The sequence below is a fragment of the Anarhichas minor genome, unplaced genomic scaffold (genome assembly GCF_050575085.1).
Source record: "Anarhichas minor isolate MPS153535 unplaced genomic scaffold, ASM5057508v1 ptg000002l, whole genome shotgun sequence".
In the NCBI taxonomy this organism is placed as follows: Eukaryota; Metazoa; Chordata; class Actinopteri; order Perciformes; family Anarhichadidae; genus Anarhichas; species Anarhichas minor.
Genome location: NW_027466448.1, coordinates 4221763 through 4247024, shown reverse-complemented (window position 1 = coordinate 4247024; position 25262 = coordinate 4221763). Strand labels below are relative to the sequence as shown.

The following is a 25262-nucleotide window of genomic DNA, read 5'->3' as shown; positions in this document are numbered from 1 at the left end:
GCTGTATTAGCAGTTATTAGTAGATTTTCAGAACATTTTTTTACATAACATTTTGAGTGTACTTTACTTCAGTATTACAATCTTAGGCTTCTAGCTTCTATTCTATTCTATTCATCTAGTCCACTATAATTCAGATGCAAATATTATACTTTTTACTTCACTATATTTATATCAAATTATGAAACCTTTGAGTTTTTAAAAGTATGTATTGCTAAGGATTTAGTTGCAGGAACTATCCTGTAATAGCCAATACAAAGTATTTAAATATGATCCGACTCTAGCAGCCACAACAGTAAAATGCTGCTTGCATAATAACAGGGATGAAGAGTACTAGAATATTCTCCTCAAGTACAAGTAAGATAACTTATGTAAAAATGTAGCCTACTTAGACAAAAATGTAGTCTAAGTAAACGGATTTTTTTAAAGAGGAGGGTAGCTTATATGATGATGATAATGATATATGATAGACATATTAAATAAAGGGCATTAACATGTCAATGTACACATTGACATGTACAGAAACCTTATGTCCAAACTAACGACATATCTTTTTTGATGGCACTCTGCAGCCAGTGCACACAACTGATTATCAATTACACAACTACTACTTGAATTAACCAGAAAAGAGACAAAACTCAGGCAATTACACAGAACGTGCCAACAATAAATAATTTATCAACAAGCATAATTTAGCCACATAAATGAAATAACCTGCCACTTCTTATGGAGTCAACAGAATAAAAACATCACTTCTCACATCATCTCCACATTAGCTGCAGCCACAAAAACACACATTAAAGCACAGAAATCACTGAATTATAGCTTATTAAAAAAACTCACCTTCAAACTTTTTAAACTGCAATCTCAAACACAAGCCCATGCTTACTCTCACATGCACACACATGCTTGCATGCTCGACACAATTACATTATTTTTTCTTTTCTTTCTTTCTTTCTAAGTGACTTTTTAAGTATAGCTGTAGCCTCGGGGAACCAATTTTTGCGTGCCAAGATGTTTCATTCTGGGATTCACGGAATTATGAATGAAACATTCCGTATCTTCTGTTAAATCTGCCATCGTAATTTGAGTGAGTGGGTGGAGGCATCACCGACGGTATTTAAATGACTCCTCCTCGGGCTCACTCTCACTTTTTTAGCAGCTTTACGCACGCACGCACCAATCTCAGAGCTCTTCTTCCATTCCAACAAATGGTTTGGATAATTGATGCAGAAATCATGGCAGCCTTGATGAAAAATCAAGTTTTCTCCTGTTTTGTTTTCTACGGCGTGCTTTTGGTGATGAAAATGTACATTCTAGCAATAATTACGGGACAAGTGAGGCTGCGCAAAAAGGTGAGTGACTATGATCATGAGAAAGCAGCATGAGTTCAGCACCGGGAAACTTTCACTGATAACTTATTTTCTTTTCTTTTTCCTTCTATCTTGAAAGGCTTTTGCCAACCCCGAGGACACGCTGAGACACGGAGGGTTACAGTATCACAGAGAGGATCCATATGTGGAAAGATGCCGGAGGTAAGAGAGCAGACAGTTTGACACTGTCACGACATGCTTTTAATTTGTAGAAGTACACGACTTATTTACTTTCAAAGTTAATATACTGCTGCTACAATCCTTTCGTTTTTTTAAATTAGATTATCCAGGAAGTATTCAGAGCCTTTACTTGGGTATAAAGTACCACAATGTAAAAATATCCCAATACAAGTAAGAGTTACTTGAAAAACTGTGTCAGCAAAATCTACTTAAATGTATAAAGTATAATAAAATGGCCTGCAAGGGTTATATTTTAGGCCTATTGATTATTGTAATTACCATTTTTATTAGTTACTTATCAGAAGTATTGTACATGCTGTTTGGTAGCTTATTATATATTACTATTCACATATTTTATAAACTCATCATACCTAAAATCCAAATGTGTAAAGTAAGCTTTCAAATAAATATAGTGGAGTATCTGCCTCTTGTAGAGTAGAAGTTCAGTACAAAGGGGCATGAAAGGAAAAAAACATAGTACCTCAAATGTGTACTTAAGTACAGTATCTGAGTACAGTACTTTCGACCACAGTATCATGAGGATGTTGCATTCAGCCACTGCATATCAAATTAGTAATATGTTAACATGTTAGGTGTTAACAGGCTTTACAGAAGCTTCTGGGGTTTCTGTGATCAATCTCTTGCTTTTTAATGTGCTGTTTCTGCAAGAACATGGCAGGTTTCCTAGAACAGTATAATGAAAAAGTTGATCCCAGGGGTTGGAGGGGAAGCAGGAACATTTTGCGGCTGATAGGTAGTCTGACAAACGTTCCAGACGCGTGCTGCTGTGGGATGCTTGTGAGAAATCATCCACAGTGTTAGATGAGCAAGGATTCGTCACCTTTCAGTTTACCAATTTTTCAGGAAAATTGCAAAAGAAACTATAACACAATCCAGAACTTGAATGAGTCACTAACATATTCCAGTGAGGAATAATTCATGCCTTCACTACGTCATAGGTAGCTGAATCACAACATTACAAGTAATTGAAAACATGTGTGACTAAACCGCCTTTTCTCTCCTTTAGAGCTCATATCAACGACATAGAGAACATCCTCCCCTTCCTCTTCCTGGGTGCTATCTACTCCATGACTGGACCTGGCCTGGCTGTGGCCCGCCTTCACTTCCTGGTCTTCTTCTTAGCTCGTGTGCTGCACAGCGTTGCCTATCTGTTTGCCCTGCAAGCGCCAACCCGCTCTCTGGCCTACATCGTTGCACAGATACCTTGCATCTCTATGGCTCTGCAGATCCTAATGGCAGTCTGGCAGTATGCCTAAATACCCAGAAACGAGGGACTGAACTAGAGGTGCTGTTCTTGCTGGAAAGATCGGTTACGATCTTTTATAGAAAAAGCACAAGGAGGATACCGGAGAGGCCTCCTGTGGGGGAAAAACTTAAAAGACAAGAATGTCAGTGAGAGTGCAATATAAGGTGTGCGATTATGCAGCAGATGGGTTTTGTGAGATTTTGTCAGTATTTTTATTGTTTTATTTACAATGTTGAAATGTGAGAATGTCCTAAAAGTTCTTTGAAGTTGACATCCTGTACTGTACTATTTGAAATGGAAATGAAGGTTGTTGCCCGCTTTTGTCTGTTTTAACCAGGTTATGTTGTTATGAACTAATGGAAACTAACTAACGAAGAGTTGTAGACATTTAGTTTAAGCGACATTGGAATATTTTCCAGCACTGCACTGTACGTTCATCCCTGCCCCCCTTTTGTGTTCACACACAACACAGACCGCCATAGTGTTGTATCCTCCATGGCTTCATCTGTTTCCCGTGTGGATATTCCATCTGTTTTTATTGTTTGTTTGCGTAGTGTGTTTAGCAGAAGTGTAATGGATCCTAACATGACTGATAATACCACTCAGTGAAATACAGTTTGATGCTTTTACTGTGTGAGGTTAACTTCTCTCTAGTTAACTACATTTTAAGGAAGAAGGAAGGAATCCTAACGGCCTCGAAATAAATGTCGCAACAACCTGCAGAAAACAAAAATGGTGAAATCATTTTCATCTGTGAAAACGTAGTTTGAGGCTTTTGTAATAATTTATTATTCAATTTAATGTATACAGATGCATTTTTGTAGGCAATAAAACAATTGACGCATGAAACGGAGCTATTGTGTTGACTTTGCCTGGTCGTGGAGAGACAGTAGAGTGTTCTTGTTTTCAGGGAACCGGGCCCCACTTTGTGTGTGCGTTTTTGTGGGAAAGTGAGATGATCCAAAAGTCTGTGGCAAAGCTCCAGCATTCCTCCACCTATTATGTAAGACCTTTGGCTCTGTGCTGTGTTCACTGTCGTATCCTGAGGGGCCAGGAGGGATCTGGGTAGCCTTACAGACGTACTGACAGTGTTCACAGCGATTACAGCATGTGTGAACTTCATGTCAACCTGCTCGAATCACTTGTTCCATCATCTTTTGTTCAAATGTTTTGTGTTCTATCACATCATCCTTGGCGTGGTTATTTCTCACACCTGTTAGACTTGTATTTTGCTCCAACCATTAATTTCCCAGCCCTAAGATGATGTATTTCCAGTAATCCCATTTCCAGTGTTGACTAAACTTAAAATTACAGAGCTATAATGTTTCGTGATTATGGAGTTTTTATTCCAAACAAAAGAAAAATATCAAACCCTGAGAACGTGGGAGGACTGGAAAAGCCGAATCCTTTGCTTTAAGTGGGTGAATGAGCTTTAGCAACACATATGATCTGGGTGAAACATAAAGCTAATGACATGTCAGGGACAAAGCGGTGTGGCTATATCCGGCATGCGTCAGCGGTGGGGTCGTCTCAACTTGCCTATAGCTTCAGGGTAAAAGGAAATAAGGCGCCTCACTTTTCCTCTCTTTGCCGCTCTCCTTTTCAGCCGATGAACTCACTGGGTGAATGAGCTGTGAGGCCTGACTCACACACACAACAATCACAGTTGCTGAGTGATGCAAAGTTATGGCTAGATACAAATATTAAGGTTTTCTTTTTTCTTTTCATGCCAGATCAGGAGACGGCTCTTACAAAAGTGCTGTTTTCGTTGTGTCTGGCTGTTCCCCGTCAAGGGATCAGTTTTTATTGGCTGGGACGGTCTATTGTTTCATGGGTGTAGGCTTTAGGAGAGTGAGAGTGAGAGTGAGAGAGAGAGAGAGATAGAGAGAGAGAGAGAGAGATACTCCAACAAGTACAAATCCTTTTTTTTTTGGTGATTTCATCAAAGTGCAGTTACATAATTATTTATCTCCACCTTGTGGTCACAATCAGCTCTAATAGCGTATGAAGAATTCAGAGTATTTACTGAAGAATATACTATAATTGATATTTTTATGATAATGTAACAAATGCACGGGCGTATTATGAAACAATGGGCCCCTGGGCACTGACATGCAAAAGGACCCCACCACCTTTCCCACACAAGCAGACACAGAGTTTATAGTTGTGAAAGTCTCTTTTTGCTGTTGTTTTGTGTTTGTAGACCTCCTTTTTGACTTTATTGTTCACCTTGGAATGACAAAGAGAACACAGCATGGGTTTAAGGCCCATCACAGCTTTAAAACGTATCTATGAAATGTTTAAACCAATTCTGAAGGCAATTAAGCCGGCCTGCTGACGCAAGGACTGGTGACGTAAAATGTTCTTACGCTTGTTTTTGAAATCCTGGCAGCAGAATTTTTAACAAGCAGCAAACAGGAAAGACGTTTTTAAAAGCAAATCTGAACTACTGATATAATGTGTATGTCTAAACTAAGATTGCAGTCAATCAGCGATGCAGTTGATGCTTTTTACCCGTTAGCTTTCCCATATCAGGCTCCCTTTCAAACGTTGTATTTGGTGCCCGATTGCATCGAACACCTCTTCAGACACCTCAGACACAATGTTTGGCTGTTAAACATGTGTTCAAAACATCAGCCTGCATGAGCCGCTCACACCTACACCTCAACTCTGTGCGCTGTTGCTGCTGGTGCACAGTAGGAAACAGATTGTTTCAAAATGAATAAACAACTCTGTTGGTAGTCCCACGGTGTTAGACGTTTCCTGGGTAAGATATATGACTAGTGAAATAGAAAGTCAGAAACAAACAAACAAGAAATTGAGTTCAAATTTCATAAATATTTATTACATATCAATGAACAGAATCGACTACTTTCACAGCAGTGGTCTACAGCACTTGTTTAAAATAATTGCTCAAATAATAATCATAATAATAATATAGTTTAGTTTCATTTGAGGCCACATTTGATACACAAACATTTACAAGTAGTACTTGGCATTAAAAACGATGGCGATACAATATTTTAAGACACTTGGTGTTTTTTTTGTTCATTTTCTTTCATTTTGATATCACAGAGGTTCAGCAACAGTCTAAACAGTAAATATAGATTAAAAATACAAAAACAAACAAACAAAAACAGTGAAAATGCCAAGGGGAGGTAGGAACAAAGAGTACTTGACAGAAATACAAGAGAAATAGGAACATCGTACGTGGGAGAAGCAGTGTCACAAACTGTAACTGACAGGCATCCCCCTCTCACCCAGAGTAATAAACACTAGAGTACCTTTTTAAAAATACCCCCCTCCCCCCATCCTATTCTTCTTCTTCCCTTTTTAGTCTTACCGAGTTGCGTTATAGTGTTCACACTGAGACAGGCAGGAGAACAGAGGAAAGGAGTGAGCGGTAAAGAGAAGGAGGCTCATGCAAGATCTGAAGGCTGCCGCGTTGTGAAACCACCACAGAGGCGGTCGCATATACCCACATCAGCATAGTTAGAACCACTGCTCCCAGTTTGTTGACCTATCTATAGTACCAGTGGATCCCCAAAGCTTTGTCTTTGGGCTTTACTGACTGCCTCACGAACATTTTCCCCGTTTCATGTTAGATTCAGGGTCGTCAGTGTGAGTTTCTCAGCGCTCAGTTTGAATGAAAAGTGCATTTATACTTGAGAATTTAGGAAGAAATTGCGGTGGGATTGAGTGCTGGCTGCTGAAAAGCTGACGCTAAGCTGTATTGCTTCACAAATTGCTGGGAGCTGGACAGCATTGCCTGAAAAGCTGGCGGGTGGACTGTAATGCTTGATGGATGGCTGGGAGCTAAAGCGCATTGCTGTTTTAACTTTAAATGAAGGACCATATGAATGAAGTATGAAGAGCTGCAATAGTAGAAAGGGCTGCAAATATAGTGTGAGCAGTGAAAGGTGTGGAAATGAATGTTTTAGTGGAAGGACTTGAGTTTTTTATACATTTAAAAAATGGATGCATGTGTTTTTCCATAGTTCATGTGGACATGCGTGTGTGAATTTGTACCATTAATTCCTTGTTTGAAAGGCCATGACTTGCTTTGTGTGCATGTGTGCCAGTTCAGAATACAATTGGATGGAAGTCCCATGGCTCATTGCGCAAACTGTGTGAGCCAGTTTTCTTCAATATTTCAATTGTTTGAAAGATGACACATTTTTCTATGTTTCGTTGAAAAAGGATGGTGTATGAAGAGTGAAAACTATGGGAGGAAGTTGAAGAGTCTAACAGCTCAACCCCACTCTGCTTGTGATGTCACCCACTCTACCTCTGAACATTGCATCCCTTCATTTGCATTTGGGAAAAATTCCTGAAAAACTCGTAATATTTTGCAACATATGAAAGATACGAATACTACAAGCATTCCGACAATGTCCTCAAAGGGTTGAACATGTTTAAGTTTGAAGGAAGTTGAACTGTATTGAAGTAGTTGTGCCAAAAAACGAGGAAGAATACAACTATCTAAATTCAGAATGTTTTCTGCGTGCAGCTGAAATGGGTTTCTGTGCAATATAATCAATATATTTTGAATTTATTTCTACATTGTTTCAATATTGGGATCACTTCCAAATTCATTACTTCTCTGCACCTTAGACGTACAAAAATAAAAAAGACACTTAAAACACTTCATACTTAATGTTATTTTAGTGTAGTTAGTGGTCTAGACAGTTTCAGCTTTGCACATTTCAACAAAATTTTGGCTTTATGTTTACGGCTATATGCTGTGTTTTAACTTTAGTTTTCACGTATTACTTGTAGTTTTGCTCTTTACTGTGCCATCGTACCTCGGCCCGGCACACACGCCAGTGTAGTAAAACATCCACACTTCTGCCGTCTCAGCTTGTGGTTTGCTTTAGGAGGCTATGTTTGGTATGATGTCGCAGATGTTATGGTTTCCATAGAAGCAATTTCTTTTGGAGCAGAAGTCACAATACATGTAGCAAAGTCAGGTCATGCAGTTTTAAGTACGTCTCATTCTTATGAGAGAGGGCCTCCGATAAGTGAATTCATCCAAACTGAATGGAGTTGTGGGACACCATATAGTAATCTAATGAGGACTACAATCATGGCTGCTACTGTCAGACACCAGAATATGGTGGCTGTTGGAGATGTAGTTCAGTGGAGGAGGCTGGGAAATGGCACTTGTGGGAGACTTTGCCTCCAGCCCTGTCTACCTGTATACTGTGAATAGGGAGAATAATAAGGAGTAAGATATGCAGAGAGCATAAAACATCATACTTTCACTAAATATGGGAATAAAATGGATTTTTATAATATATCTATAAATACACATCACAGGCATGACAGGCATACATGCTTGTCACTGTGTATGCATTTTCATGTATAAACAGATGTACACACATATGCATATCATACAACATTTGAAAGTGGATCGGAAATAATCACATAATATACAACACATTAAGCGCTAGCAACTTCAGAGGGCATTGTGAACGCAGAGATTTTTGTCGTGCCTCGGTGCGCAGATTTACATTCAGTTTGTGGTTTGGTAACATTATCTCAAGGCTGTCGCAGAGCTCTGAATAAACCACGGCATCTTACATAACCTCACCGCCTCTTTGGGTTATTTTCTGCGGGGCAACACAAACACCCAACACGCAGTGGCTGAGGGTAGGCTCGCGAAAAACAAACGCACACAGACACATCTTCCGCTGCACTCATCTCGTCCGATGAATGGGGGAGACCCAAGATACAGGGATATGAACAACAACAACAACAAAAAAAAGTTAAGAAAAAAGAATTCAACAAACAAATTTAAGAACAAACCAACTAAAACAATAAAATAATGGTGACAGTAAGGAGTGGGTGGGCAGAGAAGTGCACGGTGAGATTGTCTTCACTTTAGGTCCAGGACATCTTCTTCGAAGGATGTGGACAGGGCAAACGCGCTGGCGAGAGGCGGGCTCTCCTCTCGCAGCACCGCCTTCTCTGGCTCGGCCTCCGAACTGGGCGAACAATGCAGCTGGACGTCCAGGTCTGTCTCAGCAGACTCCGAGGCTAACCTGTGATTAGAAACGTATGACTCAAGCTCGCGTCACATTATGCAAGTGTTAAACGTGCGATGTTGCTGCTGATGAATCTGATACCTGTCGCTGTTTGTTGACGTCAGTGCTCGTGCTTTGGGGTCTTCCTCCGTGTTCTTCTTGCTCATCTTCCTCTGTTTGACTGTTCCACTGTCCGACTTTCCACTTGGTTCCTCTGTCAAGCCTTTGTTTGTGTGAAAATAAAATGTAAAAGGAGTAAAAGGGATAGTTCTATGTTTGGGAAATACGCTTATTTGCTTTCTTGACAACAGTTACATGAGAAGATCGATACCACTCTCATATCTCTCTTCAGTATAAGTCTACAGCTAGCAGCTTAGCTTAGCATAAAGTCTGGAGAAAACAGCTTGCCTACTAACACCTCTAAAACTCAATAATTAACAGTATTTCTTGGTTGTTTAATCTGTAAACAAGAACTATCCCCTTGCAGTATGCCGTTGCCAACATAAAATACATTTGTTATTTAGTGTTTCTTTAGTTCTTACCAAGCAGCTCCTTGCGTGTGCGGCTGGCTATCTCTTTGATTTCCATGCGGGACAGGGACAGCGAGTGCGTGGCGGAGATGAGGGTAGATGGGGACACCATGGGGGGGGCCGGCGTCGTCAGCACCTTGTTGACCAGAGGGGACTTGAGGGGCCTCTCGATGCTGCGGCCCACCAAGTTACACAGAGGGATCTTGAACATGTGCTTACATGCCAATTCACCTGGGAGGAAGAAACCCAGAGGAAGAGAAGGGTGGAAGGAAAGAGCAGTAGATAAAGTCAGAAAGAAGGAAGGAGCCACGTGACATGAGATAAAAAAGAGCAAAAATGGAGCGTCAGAAAAGAGACGCATATAAAGGGTGAGAAACACGTGGCAGTAAATGAGAAATGCATGAAACTCTTGACCTGAAGGACGATTTTTGCACGTGTTAACTCATTAGCTACGGAAATGTAGTTCTTTCTAAAGTATATCCTTTTTCGACTTTCTACGCAGCCACTGAACAGTCATTGTTAATGTATTTCATTCCAAAATTACATTACTGTTGCACAATAATGCACTTGGAAGAAGTGACTATTTGAAAACGTTTTGGGAAAATACGTTCATTTGGTTTCTTGCACAACATTAGAGGAGAAGATAGATACCACTCTCGTGTCACGGTCTGACTTCTGTCCATGCAATGGGTATTTCTTTTTCACAGAAACAGTTGCTTACTTCCATGACTCTAATGTAGCTAATGCTCATACATGAGAGGCATATGAAGTATCTTCATGTTTACCGGACAGACATGAGAGTGGCATCAACCATCTCATGTTATCCTATTCCTTTGAAGCCCTCTTTGGTGCATTCAAGGACCCTCTTAACATTCGCCATTGCTCTCATGTGCTGCATCGATGGAAAATTAAGCTCACAACAGAAATAGCAAGCAAACAGACTGTAGATGTAGTTGAAAGTATGATGTGAACTGGTGATTTTATGTAGTTAAAAAGAGTAATTGAATGCATCATTAGAGAGGGATTTCAAAACAGACACTGATTGCAACAGCGTCAAATAAAAATAAAAGTGCAATGGATAACGAACCTCAAGCAAGTATCAAGCCTCAGAGTCAATTTTCATAGCACATGAAAGGTAAAAAACGGCTGCCTAGAATATAAGAAATCAATCTAAAAATATGCAAAATGACCTTTTTGTGACTTCGGGTCTCGAGGTTGACGAGCCGCTACAATAGAACCAAACCTCCATTTTCAAACGAAGACACTCTAAAGCGATTAATAGTCCTATTTTCTGAAACAGCATGTGATCTTAAAATTAATCATCCTTACTACAGAGAGCTAATGTGATAGTTGTAATCATTTATAGCAGACCATCTATTATTCAGCAGAGACTATAAACGCTTAAAGTCTGCTTGGGACGCATCAAATGGATGTTTGGGAGTTTTTCAAATGGCACAATCTGCAGTGTGTCATCCTGCAGTGCCCAATTGTGCCATCGGGGAGCAGTATTGCAGTTCAGCAGCTCTTCTCCATCGAGGCAGGCTGACAGTAAGTAACATGGATGCGAGTGAATCAATGTGGAGGCTACGCCGCACAAAGAGGTCTCATCTGAAATGTCAACGGTTGAGAGGTGAGTAAAGGGCCGCAGAGAAAAATATAGGGCCACTGCCGACGTCTGACAGGTACACTGTGTTGCTGTTGTTACAGATCGTTTTCTCTTGTAGCAGCAAAGAATGGCAATAAACCAAAATGTGGAGGGAAAGCATGCAGTTATTTTAGAATATATAATCACAGAGATCAATATATTCCACATGCGTTTCTGGACCAGGGGAAGTGTCGCACCGCATCACACTGGCGAATAATTAAATATAAATATAGGGGGTGTTTTCAGCACTAATTGAAGTCAAATTCTCCACAGCAGAGAGATGTTTTGCTGCAGGTCGTTGGCGTGTCTTTAAGTCAGTGGAGGGAGGTGGCGGCTAGCAGCCGCATCAGTAACAGCATCTTGTTCACATTACTGGTGCGATTACATCAGATGAAACCCTCCCCAAGGAGCAGATACGGCAGGCGCACAGGCAGTTAGCGGATGGGATTTTTGTCAGCACCCCTTCTACCTCTCTTCCCCATCTGAATCCCCCCCCCCCCCCCCGATTGTGGCACTGCTATTTGGACTAGCACTTTGGATCGAAGAGAGGGCTGACAAAAGTCTCCATGGCGACAGTGCAATCTGTAAATCATGCTGCGGCAGACGTGTCTTCTCCCTCCCTCGTTCCCTTTTCTCCCCCCTTCTCTCCCAACCTCATGCTTATCCACCAACCCCTCCCTTCTCTCTTGCACTCATGCATACCTTTTCTGCACCTCCTCCTCTCTTCCCCCTGTAATGTTAACCCCCCTCCCCCTTTGATCGACATTATCTCCTCTGCTTCACTTTTTTACTTTGCACTCCATCACCTTTTCCCCCCTCTCTCTCTCACTCTGCCCTCGCACTAATGCTTTTTTATTAGTTAAGACAGAAGGGGGGGATGGGGAAGACAATGTTCACTTAACATTCAAGTCAACATGCCGCCTTGGAGCAGACAGGGTGGTACACTCTGGGAGCATGAGCATGTTAGTGGGGCAGCATTATGAGCATCATTTTCATGAACTGAGGACGAGTTGTGGGAGAATCCTGCAGTACCTTCGGCATCCTTAGACATGTACAGGGAAAGCTTGGTACCATAGGGGATCCGTATAGAATCTGAACCAGGGATGAAGAAGAGGGTTACACAAACCAAACACACACGCACACACAGTAGGTTCTCTGTTAGGTGTATGACTCCCAGTGATGCAGAATCATATGAATAACCAGCTAAAACAGGAAAGAAAATGAGAATCCATTTGAGAGAACCGATTACTCGAACCGGCCTAAAAGCATAAAGCCCGTCCTCGGCTAATTGAAGCAGCAACAGTCAAACCCTCCTCCCCGTTAGCCTTAATGGGACCTGTAAATACCCGCTCCCCGCTTTGATGGCGCACACAAGCAGAACATTTCAATAATTGTTCTCCTCAGGCCTCGTCCTTCCCCGCAGCCGTCAGAATTACAGGACGACTTTGTGTTCCTGTTAACAGCTAGAAAGTCTAATGAACATCGAGAAGTTGACATTGCCATGACCCATCAGTCTGTTGTGCTGAACGACAAACCTGTGTGTCGTTAACCACAGCTGTGCATCCCGCAGGTCCGCTGTGAGGGTCGGGGAGACTCCGAATGGCCAAAGACACAATGAAAGATGGAGGAGAGAATAGTGGGATGCAGGGAGCAAGGGGCTCGTATTGATCCTCAATCATCCTTGAAAGCATTCTCCGCCTCTGAGGACACTTATTGTGTGCCTTGAATGGTGGTGATGGTGGGAGGCATGTGGATGATTAGTCCGTTCTTCTTTTCGTAATTTACGTCTTATAGGAATTGAAAGGATCTATTTTTAACTAATTACATCTACATAGGTGCCAGACATTTTCCATATCATTCATGTATAGATGGAATTCCTTACGTATGTTGCAACCATGGATCTCCTTTTATTTAACTATTTTATGAAAATCAGTTTGCAAGAGAACCGATGACAGTATTGCCTTGATGTTTGTCAACGTTGTGTTATCATTGCATTAAAGTTAGGTCATATTGTACTGAAATAAATGAAGGCAAATGGCTGCATGGCTGGAGATTAATCTGAAATATGTGGAAAATAGTCAGCTATAATGTTAAGTTAACAAGATTTGTAAGTAATGGGCTAACATATTTAAAACTATCAGCAGGGTTGTATACGTTAGTAAAAAAAGAAGCTATGGAAAGACATTTTCATGTTTGTTATGAAACTAAACTATGTCAGTATTGCACCTTGAGAAAGGATGACGCAGTAATGAGGGGAAAGATGAATGCAACTGAATGTCTTGGCCTAGAAAACTACACATGATTCGACTGTGAGAAAGAAACAAGTCTGGAGGAGAAAGGCTGCAGCTTCAATTAACCATTCTGCTGAGACAGGTTTATGTAAATGGCTCTCTAGGCTAAGATGGCAGCATCCAAAGTCAAACAGACCTGCAGGCAAAACTGAAATTTTAAAACTGAAGCTACTACTATCAACATCCTCTGGTGCTTTCGCTGACCGGGGGAGGGGGGGGGGGGGGGGGGGGGTGGGGGGGCTTACCATCGCCGAGCGGCGAAGGGAACACAGGCATCTCATAGCCGGTGGGCGTCTGCGGGGAACTCTGGGAACTGGTGTCTCTTGAACTGCAGTTGGAGGCTGAGCTCACCGGGGCCGAGGAAACAAAATATATGTCCGACTGTGGGTGACACAGAGAGGAAATGAGGTCAATTCAGAGACATGACGAACATGTAAAGATGTTGGGAAATACTAAAGGAGGAAAATGGGACAGAAAGGATAACGGTGAAACATGGGAAAAAAGAAGGAATAACTATTTGTGCACTGTGGTTTTTTTTTAAATTATCTATGTGTATGAATAATGAGTGTATTATTGATTTTTAACCATGCAGATTGCCAGTCATATTTCCCACCAGGGTAATCAAGATAGATTGAAACGAGAAAGCTGAGACAGCTACTTCTATAACGCAGAGTGAGGCCTTCTAGCACTCATAATCTAAAAAGGACTCCTGCTAAAGTGAAACCCAGTGTGTTGTAGGTACACGTGTAGTTTTCTACTTGCATACATAAAACAATGAAGTATGAATGAAATATATCATTTACAAAGTGGCAGTGCACAACAGCAGGACGGGGACATGATATTGTGTTAGCTCTCAATCATACTGACCCGCGAGGCAGCCAACTGTAGCTCTGGGACCACTGCCGTGTACACAAGGTTACCATTAACGACCAGCCGGATCTCAATGGAGTCCGTTGTGAAGGCCAGGATGTAAGGAAACGCACAGACTGCAAAGACACCATGAGCACATGTTAAAACCATCGGCAAATGATCGAAGGGGGACGGAATTTGCTCAACACCCACAATACGAGACAATTAATAGTTTCACCCAGAAGGGCATTCTGAAACGCCATCATTACGCAGAACAATGAGAGACACACACACACACACACACACAACACTCAGGCTGAGCATCTCTCGTAGGGGCTCCGAACGCTTCCCCTGTTCTCCGTTTGTACAACAAGGTGAGAGCGAACTGCGCCGCCGCGTGGGAAGCCAGTGTCGACAAGTAAAAGAAGAATCTCTTAAACCCTAAAAAACAAACCGTCTCACAGGTGCAACTTGACAGGAAGAGGAGCGTTAAAGAGCTTGGACATGATCAAGCAATTATTAGAGTGAGTGTGTCTCTCTGTTTGTGTGTGTGTGTGTGTGTGTGTGTGTGTGTGTGTAAGGAGGGCAGCGGCATGTTGTTATCAACTGGGTCGGGTTACAGGTTCAATACCAATTGTATTTGCTTTTCATCACCTTATGCATTAATAAAAACATACACGCAGGAACACGCACGAACACACACACACACACACACACACACAAATAATCACGTCGGCCAATGGGATGCTTGCGGCTACACATGGTGTTTCCATGGCAACAGCAAGCTCCGGCCAGGCCGGCGGTAACCTACCGATAGCATTGGGCATCTGGTTCCAGCTGAAGTGGAAATCAGAGGTGTTGGCCTGGATCATCGGTGTGGAGCCGTTAAATGGACAAACTTTCTTATAGTAGCAAATGTCTGTAAGGACACACAGGAAACAGGTTCAACGTTCTAATTCAATGATTTAAATTGTTCTGCTTTTGTCTGTGTTTTATTGTAACTTTGAATGCGTAACTGTAAAATTTGAGATCTATTTGTCATACTATCCAGACATAAGAAAGCTAAAGTAGGTGGCTACGTCTGTGCTTTGATTTTTATTCCAGAAAGGTGCAGTGGCTGAGAGCAGACATCAAAGCTCAGCTTTGACAACAGAGACCTGAATCAAATAATGTCTGAAATATCCAGAGTTCAAGGAAGACTCACAGTTGTAACACAGCAGCAGACCCGCCTCCCCGTCTTCATACACATCAATGGCTGCTTCAAAATGTACCTGCAGGCAGAGACAAGTCAGTTTAGGAGAATTGTTTCAACGAGATCCAAAGGTCAAGTCAGGTTTTTGAGAAATAATGCCAGGTCACATACCCTCAAGACAATATAAAAGATACACTTCTTCAACAGTTTGTTACATTTTAATTTACTCTTTCAAAGGAGAAATTGTTAAAGCAGAAAAGGATGTCTTATTATAACAGCTGTTCATCCTCCAGCGTACTCGGTCCTTCCCCAGCTGGTGGCTGTGAATGACAACGTGTTGATTCACCCATAGGCAGCCTGTTATTCAGCAGGTAAATAAAGCCACTAATTGTTCTGGTCTCAAATCAGAAAACCATTAAAAGGTTTGCATGTGTGTATGTACGTGCACGTGCTGCCTCACCCTGTTGGCGTCGACGTGATGTAGCCGGTAGGCATCGCCAGTGCTCTCATTGATCAGGTCAAACTGATGCTTATAGGCCACACAGATCATGTTGTCATTTTCCCCCGTCGGCCCGTCCACCAGCGCCATCACCACCGGCGGGTCACACAGACAGATCTCCTAATGAGTGGATGGTACACAATAACCTCAGTGCTCACACAAACACACGTATATATAGTACAACATGAAAAAGGTAATAATGCTGTCTTTTCAATCTTTTTTACAATACTATTATTTTTCTTTGTCTTACTAGTATTTAAGTAGAGATAAAAGCTCTATGTTTTGGGCTACAACTTGATCCCCGTTTTTTAAAATTTGTTGACATTTTTGCAAATTGGCACCATTAAAAGTATGCCAAATTAGCTGTTAGTACTTCCTTTCTGCAATGTAGGCATGAATATGCAGACATATATCATATATCATATATCACTGCGGGATAAGTTTGGGATTAAAGATGTTTTTTCACGTCTTTTTTCAGATCTATATGCAGATTTATTCAGTTTATTTGACATTGGAGATGATGATATCCTCCGAAAGTGTAAGTCACACTGCATCTTAACATCTATCATTAATATCATGTCTGTGTGCTCAGACTTGATGTAATATAATTTTGACTTTGAGAAGTACGAGGTAGATTTATGCAAATTGGGGCATTTAAGACACTTAAAAAAAAATAAAAAAAATATTTAAAAGTAAGTTAATATTCTATTATCCTACTCATATTTTTATTCACTCATGTCGAGTTTGTTGTACCCGTATGTACTGAAACTCCTCCACCGGTGACTCTGCTGAAGGGGCGACGGCGCTCAAGCCTTCGAACCGTGGATGTTTCCTGGTGATGAGGAGGAGTTTGTTCCTGATGGCAGCCACAATCCTCAGCTCTGAGCCGTGGTGAGTGTTGATAGAGTACAAATGACAGCCTGGGACAAAGAGGAGGAGGAGTCGAATGGGGGCAGAGATAGAGAGACAGACAGTACATTGGACATGTGCTGTGCTGTGGGTGGTGTTCCCTGGCAGCATCCCACAGATCAATGCATCCACCACAGACAGCTGGCATGACACTAGCAGCAGGTTAAAGGTTGTGTGTTTGCACTGCCAAAAGGACGTTCAGAAAGGTCACGATATCCCGCTTTAGGCTGACCTGTCTAAGTGCATTAGGAGGCAATCTCTTCAATGGCTGGAATGAGCAGGAGAAATAATTGCCGCAAGCAAAAACAAAATGTTTGAATGTACATACGGCCACCTGACTGTTGTTTTAAAACAGCTGAATCAAAGTACATTTTTCGAGATTACAGTATATTTTTCTTGTTTGTTGTAGAGATTCATTTGCAGTGTGTGCAACACTACGCTTATTCTTTCGTTCCTCTCGTTGTACCTTTGGTTTTCTCCAGTTTATTTTCCCGGCTGTCACACTTGCTTCTGACGAGCTGCTTCTCCTCCAGGCCCCTCTTGAGCGTGCTGAGTCTGTACACATAGAGGCGAGCGTCCTTCCCTGGAAACGAAACAAAGGCCACTTCTGTTTTGCATGAAGGTTACTCTTAATTCGCAGAGCCTTTTTTAGCATCCTCCCACGGCCAGACAATAGCGTTGTGCTGCAGGAGGATTACTAGAAGGCATCTTAAGGCTTGTGCTCTCTCTGAAGCTTAATTAAAGCCCACACACAGTTGTGACAAATGTTTGCTCCGCCATCACATAATCGCCATCAAAACCGAGTCAACCCTGTTTGTCAATATTATGGTTAGCTAATCATCTGCCGGGTAATTAGTTACATGCTCTTCTGCTCGAGGCAAACACGAGAGGGATCCTACAGCTGTTTGTTAATACACAGCGACTTCTTGTATGTACTTTTTGTGTTTTACACTTGTAGTTCGGTATGTTTAATTAGTGATTTGTGTCTCTCTGCATGTCCGTCTATAGCCCTCTCCTCTCTGAGTCAATCCAGTCTCTCCACACACGCACACACACACACACACACGCACACACGCACGCGCGCACGCACACGCGCGCACACACGCACACGCGCGCACACACGCGGGATTGGTTCTCTATAGGTCAGCTCCCTTAGATCACAGCCAGAGATCAATGTGTTCACTGGGCCAGCGGAGGTGGAAATGTTAAGTATGTACTCAACTTCACAGCGAGAGATGACAGAGATGATATAAGACAGAGGGATGGGAATAATAAGAAAGAAGATGAGCTGTAAATACTGTTGAAATGAGGAATGAACGAGGGGATGACAAAGAATGGTTCTAGGGGGAAGCAGTCTCTGAAGTGCTGCAGGGAGGATGTTTTGTAGTCTCAGCCCACCTTTGTCAGCCCTGGTGATAAGCAGGTCCTGAGGCTCGAGAACGTGCACCTGCTTCACCACCATGGTTTTGTCAAACACCTGGACTGGGGGCACAGCCTGCGTCTCTGAAAACACAACGCATACATCATAATAAATAGACGGTTAAAATCGGACAAATATGTCATGTCAAAATACTGTACTGTTGCATTGCACTCACCAGCGTTGGACAAAGCTGGATCAGGGCCTGAAAGAGGACAACATCATTATCATCGTCGTCATGTTAGCTGTCAGCCTTGGCATTCTGCTGAGTGCAGTATTGAATGGATATGGATGGGTGGCTGTATTTTAGAGGACATGGGGAGACATCGATTAGGGATGACCTCACCATCTAGCAGCATGACCCCGGCTGCGTCGGTGGCAGCCAGCAGAGACTGACCCCAGGAGTCGGCACACACGATCTCATAGGGGAATGTGCTGCTGAACGTCTGGGACTCCCACGGCTGCAACATACATGTAGATACACACATAAACATATAAGTAGACACACATACTGGAATTAATATCCACTTGCAGTGCAGTGAAATGTCTCAGACGTGTCGTCACCTCTTTTCTGCACAGGCCGGTGGTGACAAGGCTAGTTGGGGCGTCTCCTCTCACAATGGTCTTCAGCTTCAGAGCCTAAAGACAAAATGTCAAATCAGATATGACACAACAGAGACATCTGCCAATTCTATATGCTTTGGCTTGCAATACTGGATGAAGTACTTAGATCCTTTGTTAAAGTACAAACATTAATAACACAATGTAAAAGAACAGCAAAATGTACTTAAAGTTTCATAACATATGCCACTATAAAGAGTGTTAATACTGGTCCAGCACTGTCAGTTTAAATGTAGCTGTTGTAGCTGGTTGAGGTGAAATTGAGGTTATTGTTGTAATTTTTAGTCCTGTGGTTTCTAACCTAAGGTTTGGTCTCCCTCCAAAGGGTCATGTGATATATCTGAGGGGTCGTGAGATGATTAATGAGGTAGGAAAAAAAAAGAACAAAATGTATTCCGCTTCATAAATTTGATGAAATATTGGATAATTTTACCACTTTGGGCCCTGAACAGATTTTATCTTCAATACTATTATGTATTTTATAAGCTTCTCATATGCTTTTTATTGTAACATCTTTATCTGAAAAGTAACTACAGCTGTAAGACAAACATAGTAAAGTAAAAAGTATAACATTTTCCTCTGAAATTTAGTGGAGTAGAAGCATAAACTAACATAAAAAGATACTCGAGTAAAGTACAAGTACCTCAAAGCAATATTTTCGTATAATGCTTGAGTAAATGTACTGCTAGTGGCGTGTTAAACATGTGTCACTTTAGGCAGAATGCACTTTAAACCTCTCTTTAAAAATAACTGACCACTTCTTGAAACAAAACATGTGCTTGATATCTAAACAATGTCTGGACAAGACATTCACATCATGGAAGCTGCATGTGAGTCGTGCATATAAATGCATTACAAGGAGGACAGCAGTGGTCCGAGCTTGCTGAATTATGCACATTGCACTAATATTGAACTAGCCTCCCATTGTTTATTCCTTATTTCCGTGCATATTTAGGCACCGAGAACTGTGACGCTAGCTCACAGAGGTGGCGAGGATCTGGACAAGCAGCCTGGCTGCAGTGTAAAGTATGATAAAGTATCATAATATAAATACAGTACATAAAATACAGTTTGCATAAATGCTCAAGCAACAACCATCTGATCAGATTGACAATTTCCATTTCAAGCTGTACAGTCGAGTGTTTCTATTTACATATCTCCATAAACAGGCAATCTGGAGATGATGAAATCAATACCAGCCAACAGAACAATGGTTTGGCAGAGCAGTGGACTTCGCCATCCACAAAAAACAAACATATTTTGACCTATCAGGAATCCACGACCAACACAAAAATCATTTTGTATAATGTGCATCACGCAATGAGGGACCGTACAGAGAGTCAGTTTAGTTGAGGACAAAACGCCTCGTCTCTACAAAACTGGATAATCAATGACTCAACACGTCTACATCCCTTTGTTTTCATGCTTTACAGCACAATGTGTCGATGCCTCGGCTTTTGCACAGGCAGGGTTTGCAAATGAAGATGACGAGCAGAGGAAACATGAGACACAGGATATCTTTGGTGGCATAAACATGCATCTTAACGAGCTAATTCAAAAAAAAGTTCACAGTGTTCTATGGAAAACACCTACTAAGTGTTTATCTTCAATGTAGACTAAAACCTAAAAAAACAGACATAGTTTTAACACAATATGCTTCAATTCACAGAAGGCCACACATATGTCCAAAGAATGCCTAACATCTCACCAACAGCCTGAAACTAATGACTTCCATAAAGCCAGAGGTCAACTAGGTTCAGCACCATGGACAGTTCTTTGCATGCTTTTCTTTTCTTCTTTGTTCCTGTATAATTGAAGTTACGTCAGCACCCAGGACAGAGGTGTAATGATGATTACATCAGCCCAGTGATGACAGAACTGTGGCTCAGAGACCTGGTTCTACAGTGTATTATCTCAACCCTGGCCCTCCTGATAGCAGGTGTCCAGTTCACTCAGCTGTGTCAGGAATTACAGCTCTTAAATGACCTCATGCTAGCATAAAGAGTCACAGATCTTCCTGAAATGAAAGAGGCTACGTTTTAAAGACCTCTGTTGCTTTAGCTACAATCGTGGTTTCTTTATTTGTCTCATCATTGTGTCAAAATTAAATAATGCACCAGCGCTGTTACATACATGTCTATAAGGGTCATTAAAAGGACTTATTTTTCTCATCTCGGACTGATTTGGCTTTGTATGAACTCTAAAATGTGTTTTGCACAAAAAAGGACTGAGCACTTCACTTACATTGAAATCGCAGGAACAATTGCAAGGACTTAAAATGTGTTCAATGATACCAATAAACATTTGTGTTTACATGTGGCTTTAGGTGTCTTACAGTAGGTGTGTTTGTGTTTGTCCATGTAGGCTTTTTATGTGTGTCTACCTTTGTCTGGGTGTCCATCCCGGTTCCCATGTGTGTGTACAAGTGGGTGTTTCTGCCTTAGTGCTGCAGAGCTCTGGGTGGTTGGTATTACTGCGTTTGTGTGTGTGTATTAATTCCTTACCTGCCCTATTCTGACAAATTCGGCCTGCCGTGCCTCCTCCTTCTTGCGTGCTGACTTTGGAGACTCAGGTAGCACGTCGCTGAAGGACCGGCGGTTTAACATGTTCTGGGGAGAAAAAGGAACCTAAACGTGGAACACCAACACCAACGCACACACAGGGGAAAAAGAAAGCAGAAAGGGGTCTTAGAGACTGACCCTAGCAGGGGGTGAGAACAGCAGCAGTGAAACACAGTGAGAAGTAAGTTGTGTTCGGAGCAACAGTGAAAGGATGGGGGGGGAGGGGGGACAAGAGAAATAGGAACAAAAGTGATGTGAGGAGAGAGAGCCCCGCTGAGAAAGTCAGCATTGCAGTAGTATCCAGTCGGTGTGGTGCAGTATGCAGAGGCAGACCGAGGGCTGCAGTGGAATACAGCAGAACACAACTCAGCAGTGGCTACAGTTGCTGCCAGTGACTGAAGTGACAAGGCGGAGACATAAAAAGGTACGTTCATCCAAGAATGAACAAGACACTAGACTGGTGGTCAGCAGTGCAGCTGTACCTTGTGCAGGTCAGGCATGAGGTCTTGGTAGAGCGAGCGGATCAACATGTCAAGGGTCCGCTGACGCTTCTGGGCAAACGTTGGCGTCTCCAGTGTGGCTTTCTCTCCATTGATTACTGCAAGAGATGAAGCGAGATCACTTAAGGCAATATGGACGGTGTATTTATTGGCCGTATCCTAATGCAGTTTTGTTTTCTTACATTTGACTAATAAAAAGTCCCTGAATTCTTGGTGATCAGTAAATACAGGCGGAGATGGGAGAGGGGGTCCAAACAGTGGAACACTCTCCTCTGAGAAAATCTTCAACCTGTGACAAAGAGCAGATATGTAGCATCTCTCTTAAACCTACAAATAATGCAGAGCACATCCCACAGTACGGTAAAGTAAACTACCCTTTTTAATCACAGAAACAATAAAGAGGATTATTTTCTTTCTAGGTAGAGAATTAAAAAGCAGTTGTTACAAAGTCTGGACTGGATTGGAACACCACAAACCCCAGCATTAATCAAAGCACTCACCTGTAACTGTCATTCTGGCTATTATACCTAACTAATGCAAAAATATCTGGAGGTGAAGTAAAGGAAACACTGATTATGTAGAAGACACAGTAGCAATCCACGCATCTTCAGTGATGCAGGGCTTGATGGGCTGATGCGATATCGGTTCAATAGCAGAACACGTCGCTGAACACGTCGCTGATTACCACTTCATTTCTCTGACAATCAATGTCCGAGTGAAGGATACGGGTGAAGTGCGATCGGATCATAGACGGTTTGAAGGACGACGATGCGTCATCCCCTTCCTGGAATACGATGGTAACAATGTCATTTCCAATGTGTCTCTTTCTCTCCACCTGACAGAGAGGAAAGACCAAAGAGACACAAGATGAGGGAAAAAGCCAACTTCACTTGAGCACTCTGGTAATGTCTTTAAACCTGGATTAATTGATTTTATGATCACTTAGGGGCTGAGCAACAAACTGTAAAGACAACACTGATAAATAATCACCGTGTAAAGTTGTTACGACAAACGTCACACAATTGCCTATTCAAACATCTAGCAGACACTGAGCAAAAGTAGCATTCAATGTTTCATTTTGGTAAATTGGCACCACTAAAAGTATGACGAATTATCTATTAGAAAGAAGCTCCTGTTTGCAAATTACCCACGGATGTATAGACATTACTTTGATACTGAAGAAAACTTAAAAACTAGATGATTCTCAGGTAGTTATAATCTGTTTTCTATGATATATTTTCGACAGACATCAGAGAAAATGGTATCCTGTGCAAGTGCAATTTATACTGAATCTAATAATGTGTATATCATGTCTGTTTGTTCAGATCCAACTGAGGTGCGACTCCAAAAAGAAGTTTGATGTTTGATGTATATTGCGGCAATCGGTCACTAAGCGTTTTAAAGTACCTTAATTACCACCAGCTGGTTATCACAGTCACTGCTGACCTTGTGGGACAAACTTTATTTGATGCCGGAAAGGTAGCATTAAGTGGTTTATCTGAGCTTTTTCACTAAAACAGCTGCTGAGTGTTTAGAAACGACTCTGCTGGGAGCAGTAAGACTGAATCAAAACTTTCAATTCAAATGGTTATATTAATTGTTGATGAGGAGCTGTGCAAGTATGACATGCTGGGGACATAGTGTGTGTGTGTGTGTGTGTGTGTGTTGAAAAGGGTGTCATTCTTACAGCGAATATTTTCCAAGCGCTCAACACCACAAACACCTTAAGAAGCCGGGATAATTTCAACTCTTTCACCTCAAAACTTCAAAGGCAGCGACATCGAGAACATCTACTGCACTTCGTTTTGCCGTCTCTAGTTTTCTTTTTTATCATATTTTCTTTCCCATCAACGACAAATTCATATATTTTGTGTCCATCCAACACTGTTCCAGAGAAAGACATCTCAAAATCTACGACCTGTTGGCATGCAGCACCGTCGTGCAAAAATCGACCCTGTCCAACTCTTTAGCTCATGACAACGTATCCTGAAAACTATTAAAAACCTGTAGTCCCATGATGGAAGCATGGTCCTCAGGGGATGAAGCTATCAACAAAATGCCAAAGCTTAAAGTTTCTGCAATGTCTCTAACACCAGTGTATAGCACAACCAGAGGGGTCCAATCTTCTGGAAGAGTTGGCGATGAAGGTGAAAGAAGAGTCAAATATGCAAAAAGTACAGAAAAAAAGGTGACAAGAAAACAACAGTAGAGAGAGACAAATCTGTCGTGTTGCTCGTCTGACCCAAAATGAGGCAACGGCCTCCATTAATCACAGTCGTTTTCTCTTTTGGATGAGCCAACATTAAACTAAGAGTATACAGCCACGCTAGCAAAAGTGACCATGCGAATGTGCTCAAAAAGACATCGCTGACATGCAATGTTTAGCAGGTGTAATGTTTACCATGTTTACTAGCATGCAAACATTTGCTAATTAGCACTAAACACAACTGAGGTTGACGGGAATGTCATTAGTTGTGCAGGTATTTGGTCATAAACCAAAGTATTGGAGAAACTAAGATTTGAAGTCATAACAAGTTATCCTCTGGGGATCCTGAATGTCTGCACCAAACGCCAATCCATCCAGTAAGTTACATATTCCATTCTGGGCCATAGTGGTGGACTGACAACAATACAAACTATAGAACAGGACCGAAATGCACAGCTACACATACCTGCTGTTTGTTCTCTTTAGAGTAGGGTAACATGGTGGACACATGGAACATGAGCTCATGGCCCTGATACACTGTGTAGATGGACTTCATTCCTGTAGTGTCATCTGCAGGTGAAAAGAGACAGACACAGATGAAGATAATTGGCATATTCAAAATCCTTTTAGTTTATAATGATCATTTTATGCCTTTCAGCAGATGTGAGCTCTCCTACTCTTGGTGTCCAGCCCTCCGCGGTAACCTGCCCATCCCTGCAGCGTAACGGACTCCCCCATCAGATTGAGAAACTTATCGAAGCTCTCACTCCCCGTCTCTGAAACAAACACGGGACGTTTGACCTAGGAGATATCTTTTTATGTATTGCAGTACATTCTGTTTTGATACAAGGATTGTTTGACATTTTGGGAAATGAGTTAGCTGAGAAGATCAAAACCCCTCTCTCATTTGTACACAAAATATGAAGCACCAGCAGCCACTTAGCTTAGCACAACTGGAAATAAGGGGAAAAAAAAGCTAGCCAGGCTCTGTCCGGAAGTAATGTTTATTCAATCTGTACAAAAATAACACAACTCCAGTAACCTGTCTTTCTTATATGTGCTGGACTATTTCTTGGCATAGCGCAGTAAACAAATGAGATATAACATGTTAATTAGTGAGCTTTAGAGGTGCTGGTTGGTGGATTTCATTACTTTCAGAACCACTGCTTCCAGTCTTTATGCTAAGCTAAACTAAGCGG

At 41.8% G+C, this 25262-nt stretch overlaps 2 protein-coding genes across 4 annotated transcripts in view; one reads left to right on the top strand and one right to left on the bottom strand.

Annotated features, from left to right (window-relative positions):
• The first annotated feature begins 923 nt into the window (after nt 1-923).
• On the top strand, nt 924-3303 carry ptges (prostaglandin E synthase). Its single transcript, XM_076098652.1, has 3 exons — nt 924-1352; nt 1450-1532; nt 2578-3303. The coding sequence occupies exons 1-3, from the start codon at nt 1122-1124 to the stop codon at nt 2825-2827; spliced, it is 564 nt and encodes a 187-aa protein (XP_075954767.1). The 5' UTR covers nt 924-1121; the 3' UTR covers nt 2828-3303.
• A 2332-nt stretch (nt 3304-5635) lies between these two features.
• The window catches only part of garnl3 (GTPase activating Rap/RanGAP domain like 3), a 39763-nt gene continuing 20136 nt past the window's right edge, over nt 5636-25262 (bottom strand). For 2 of the 3 annotated variants that reach the window (XM_076085889.1, XM_076085909.1), the window contains 22 exons: nt 24741-24839; nt 24530-24633; nt 22584-22692; nt 22358-22403; nt 22040-22146; nt 21840-21955; nt 21301-21405; nt 18740-18814; nt 18522-18636; nt 18354-18380; nt 18157-18261; nt 17225-17341; nt 16603-16769; nt 15811-15969; nt 15363-15429; nt 14970-15077; nt 14177-14295; nt 13555-13690; nt 12051-12110; nt 9386-9604; nt 8946-9066; nt 5636-8861 (listed from right to left, as the gene is read on the bottom strand). In XM_076085889.1, the coding sequence (XP_075942004.1) occupies nt 8696-8861; nt 8946-9066; nt 9386-9604; nt 12051-12110; nt 13555-13690; nt 14177-14295; nt 14970-15077; nt 15363-15429; nt 15811-15969; nt 16603-16769; nt 17225-17341; nt 18157-18261; nt 18354-18380; nt 18522-18636; nt 18740-18814; nt 21301-21405; nt 21840-21955; nt 22040-22146; nt 22358-22403; nt 22584-22692; nt 24530-24633; nt 24741-24839 (2447 nt within the window). In that variant the 3' untranslated portion in view covers nt 5636-8695. The remainder of the gene's footprint in view (nt 8862-8945; nt 9067-9385; nt 9605-12050; nt 12111-13554; nt 13691-14176; nt 14296-14969; nt 15078-15362; nt 15430-15810; nt 15970-16602; nt 16770-17224; nt 17342-18156; nt 18262-18353; nt 18381-18521; nt 18637-18739; nt 18815-21300; nt 21406-21839; nt 21956-22039; nt 22147-22357; nt 22404-22583; nt 22693-24529; nt 24634-24740; nt 24840-25262) is intronic. The other variant, XM_076085899.1, reaches the window with a different exon arrangement.

Excerpts from the sequence above, each read along its gene's own strand:
- ptges (XM_076098652.1), top strand. The coding sequence starts at position 1,122 with ATGACTCCTCCTCGGGCTCACTCTCACTTTTTTAGCAGCTTTACGCAC. Across the intron at positions 1,353-1,449 it reads AAGTGAGGCTGCGCAAAAAG|GCTTTTGCCAACCCCGAGGA; the intron begins GTGAGTGACTAT and ends CTATCTTGAAAG. Across the intron at positions 1,533-2,577 it reads TATGTGGAAAGATGCCGGAG|AGCTCATATCAACGACATAG; the intron begins GTAAGAGAGCAG and ends TCTCTCCTTTAG.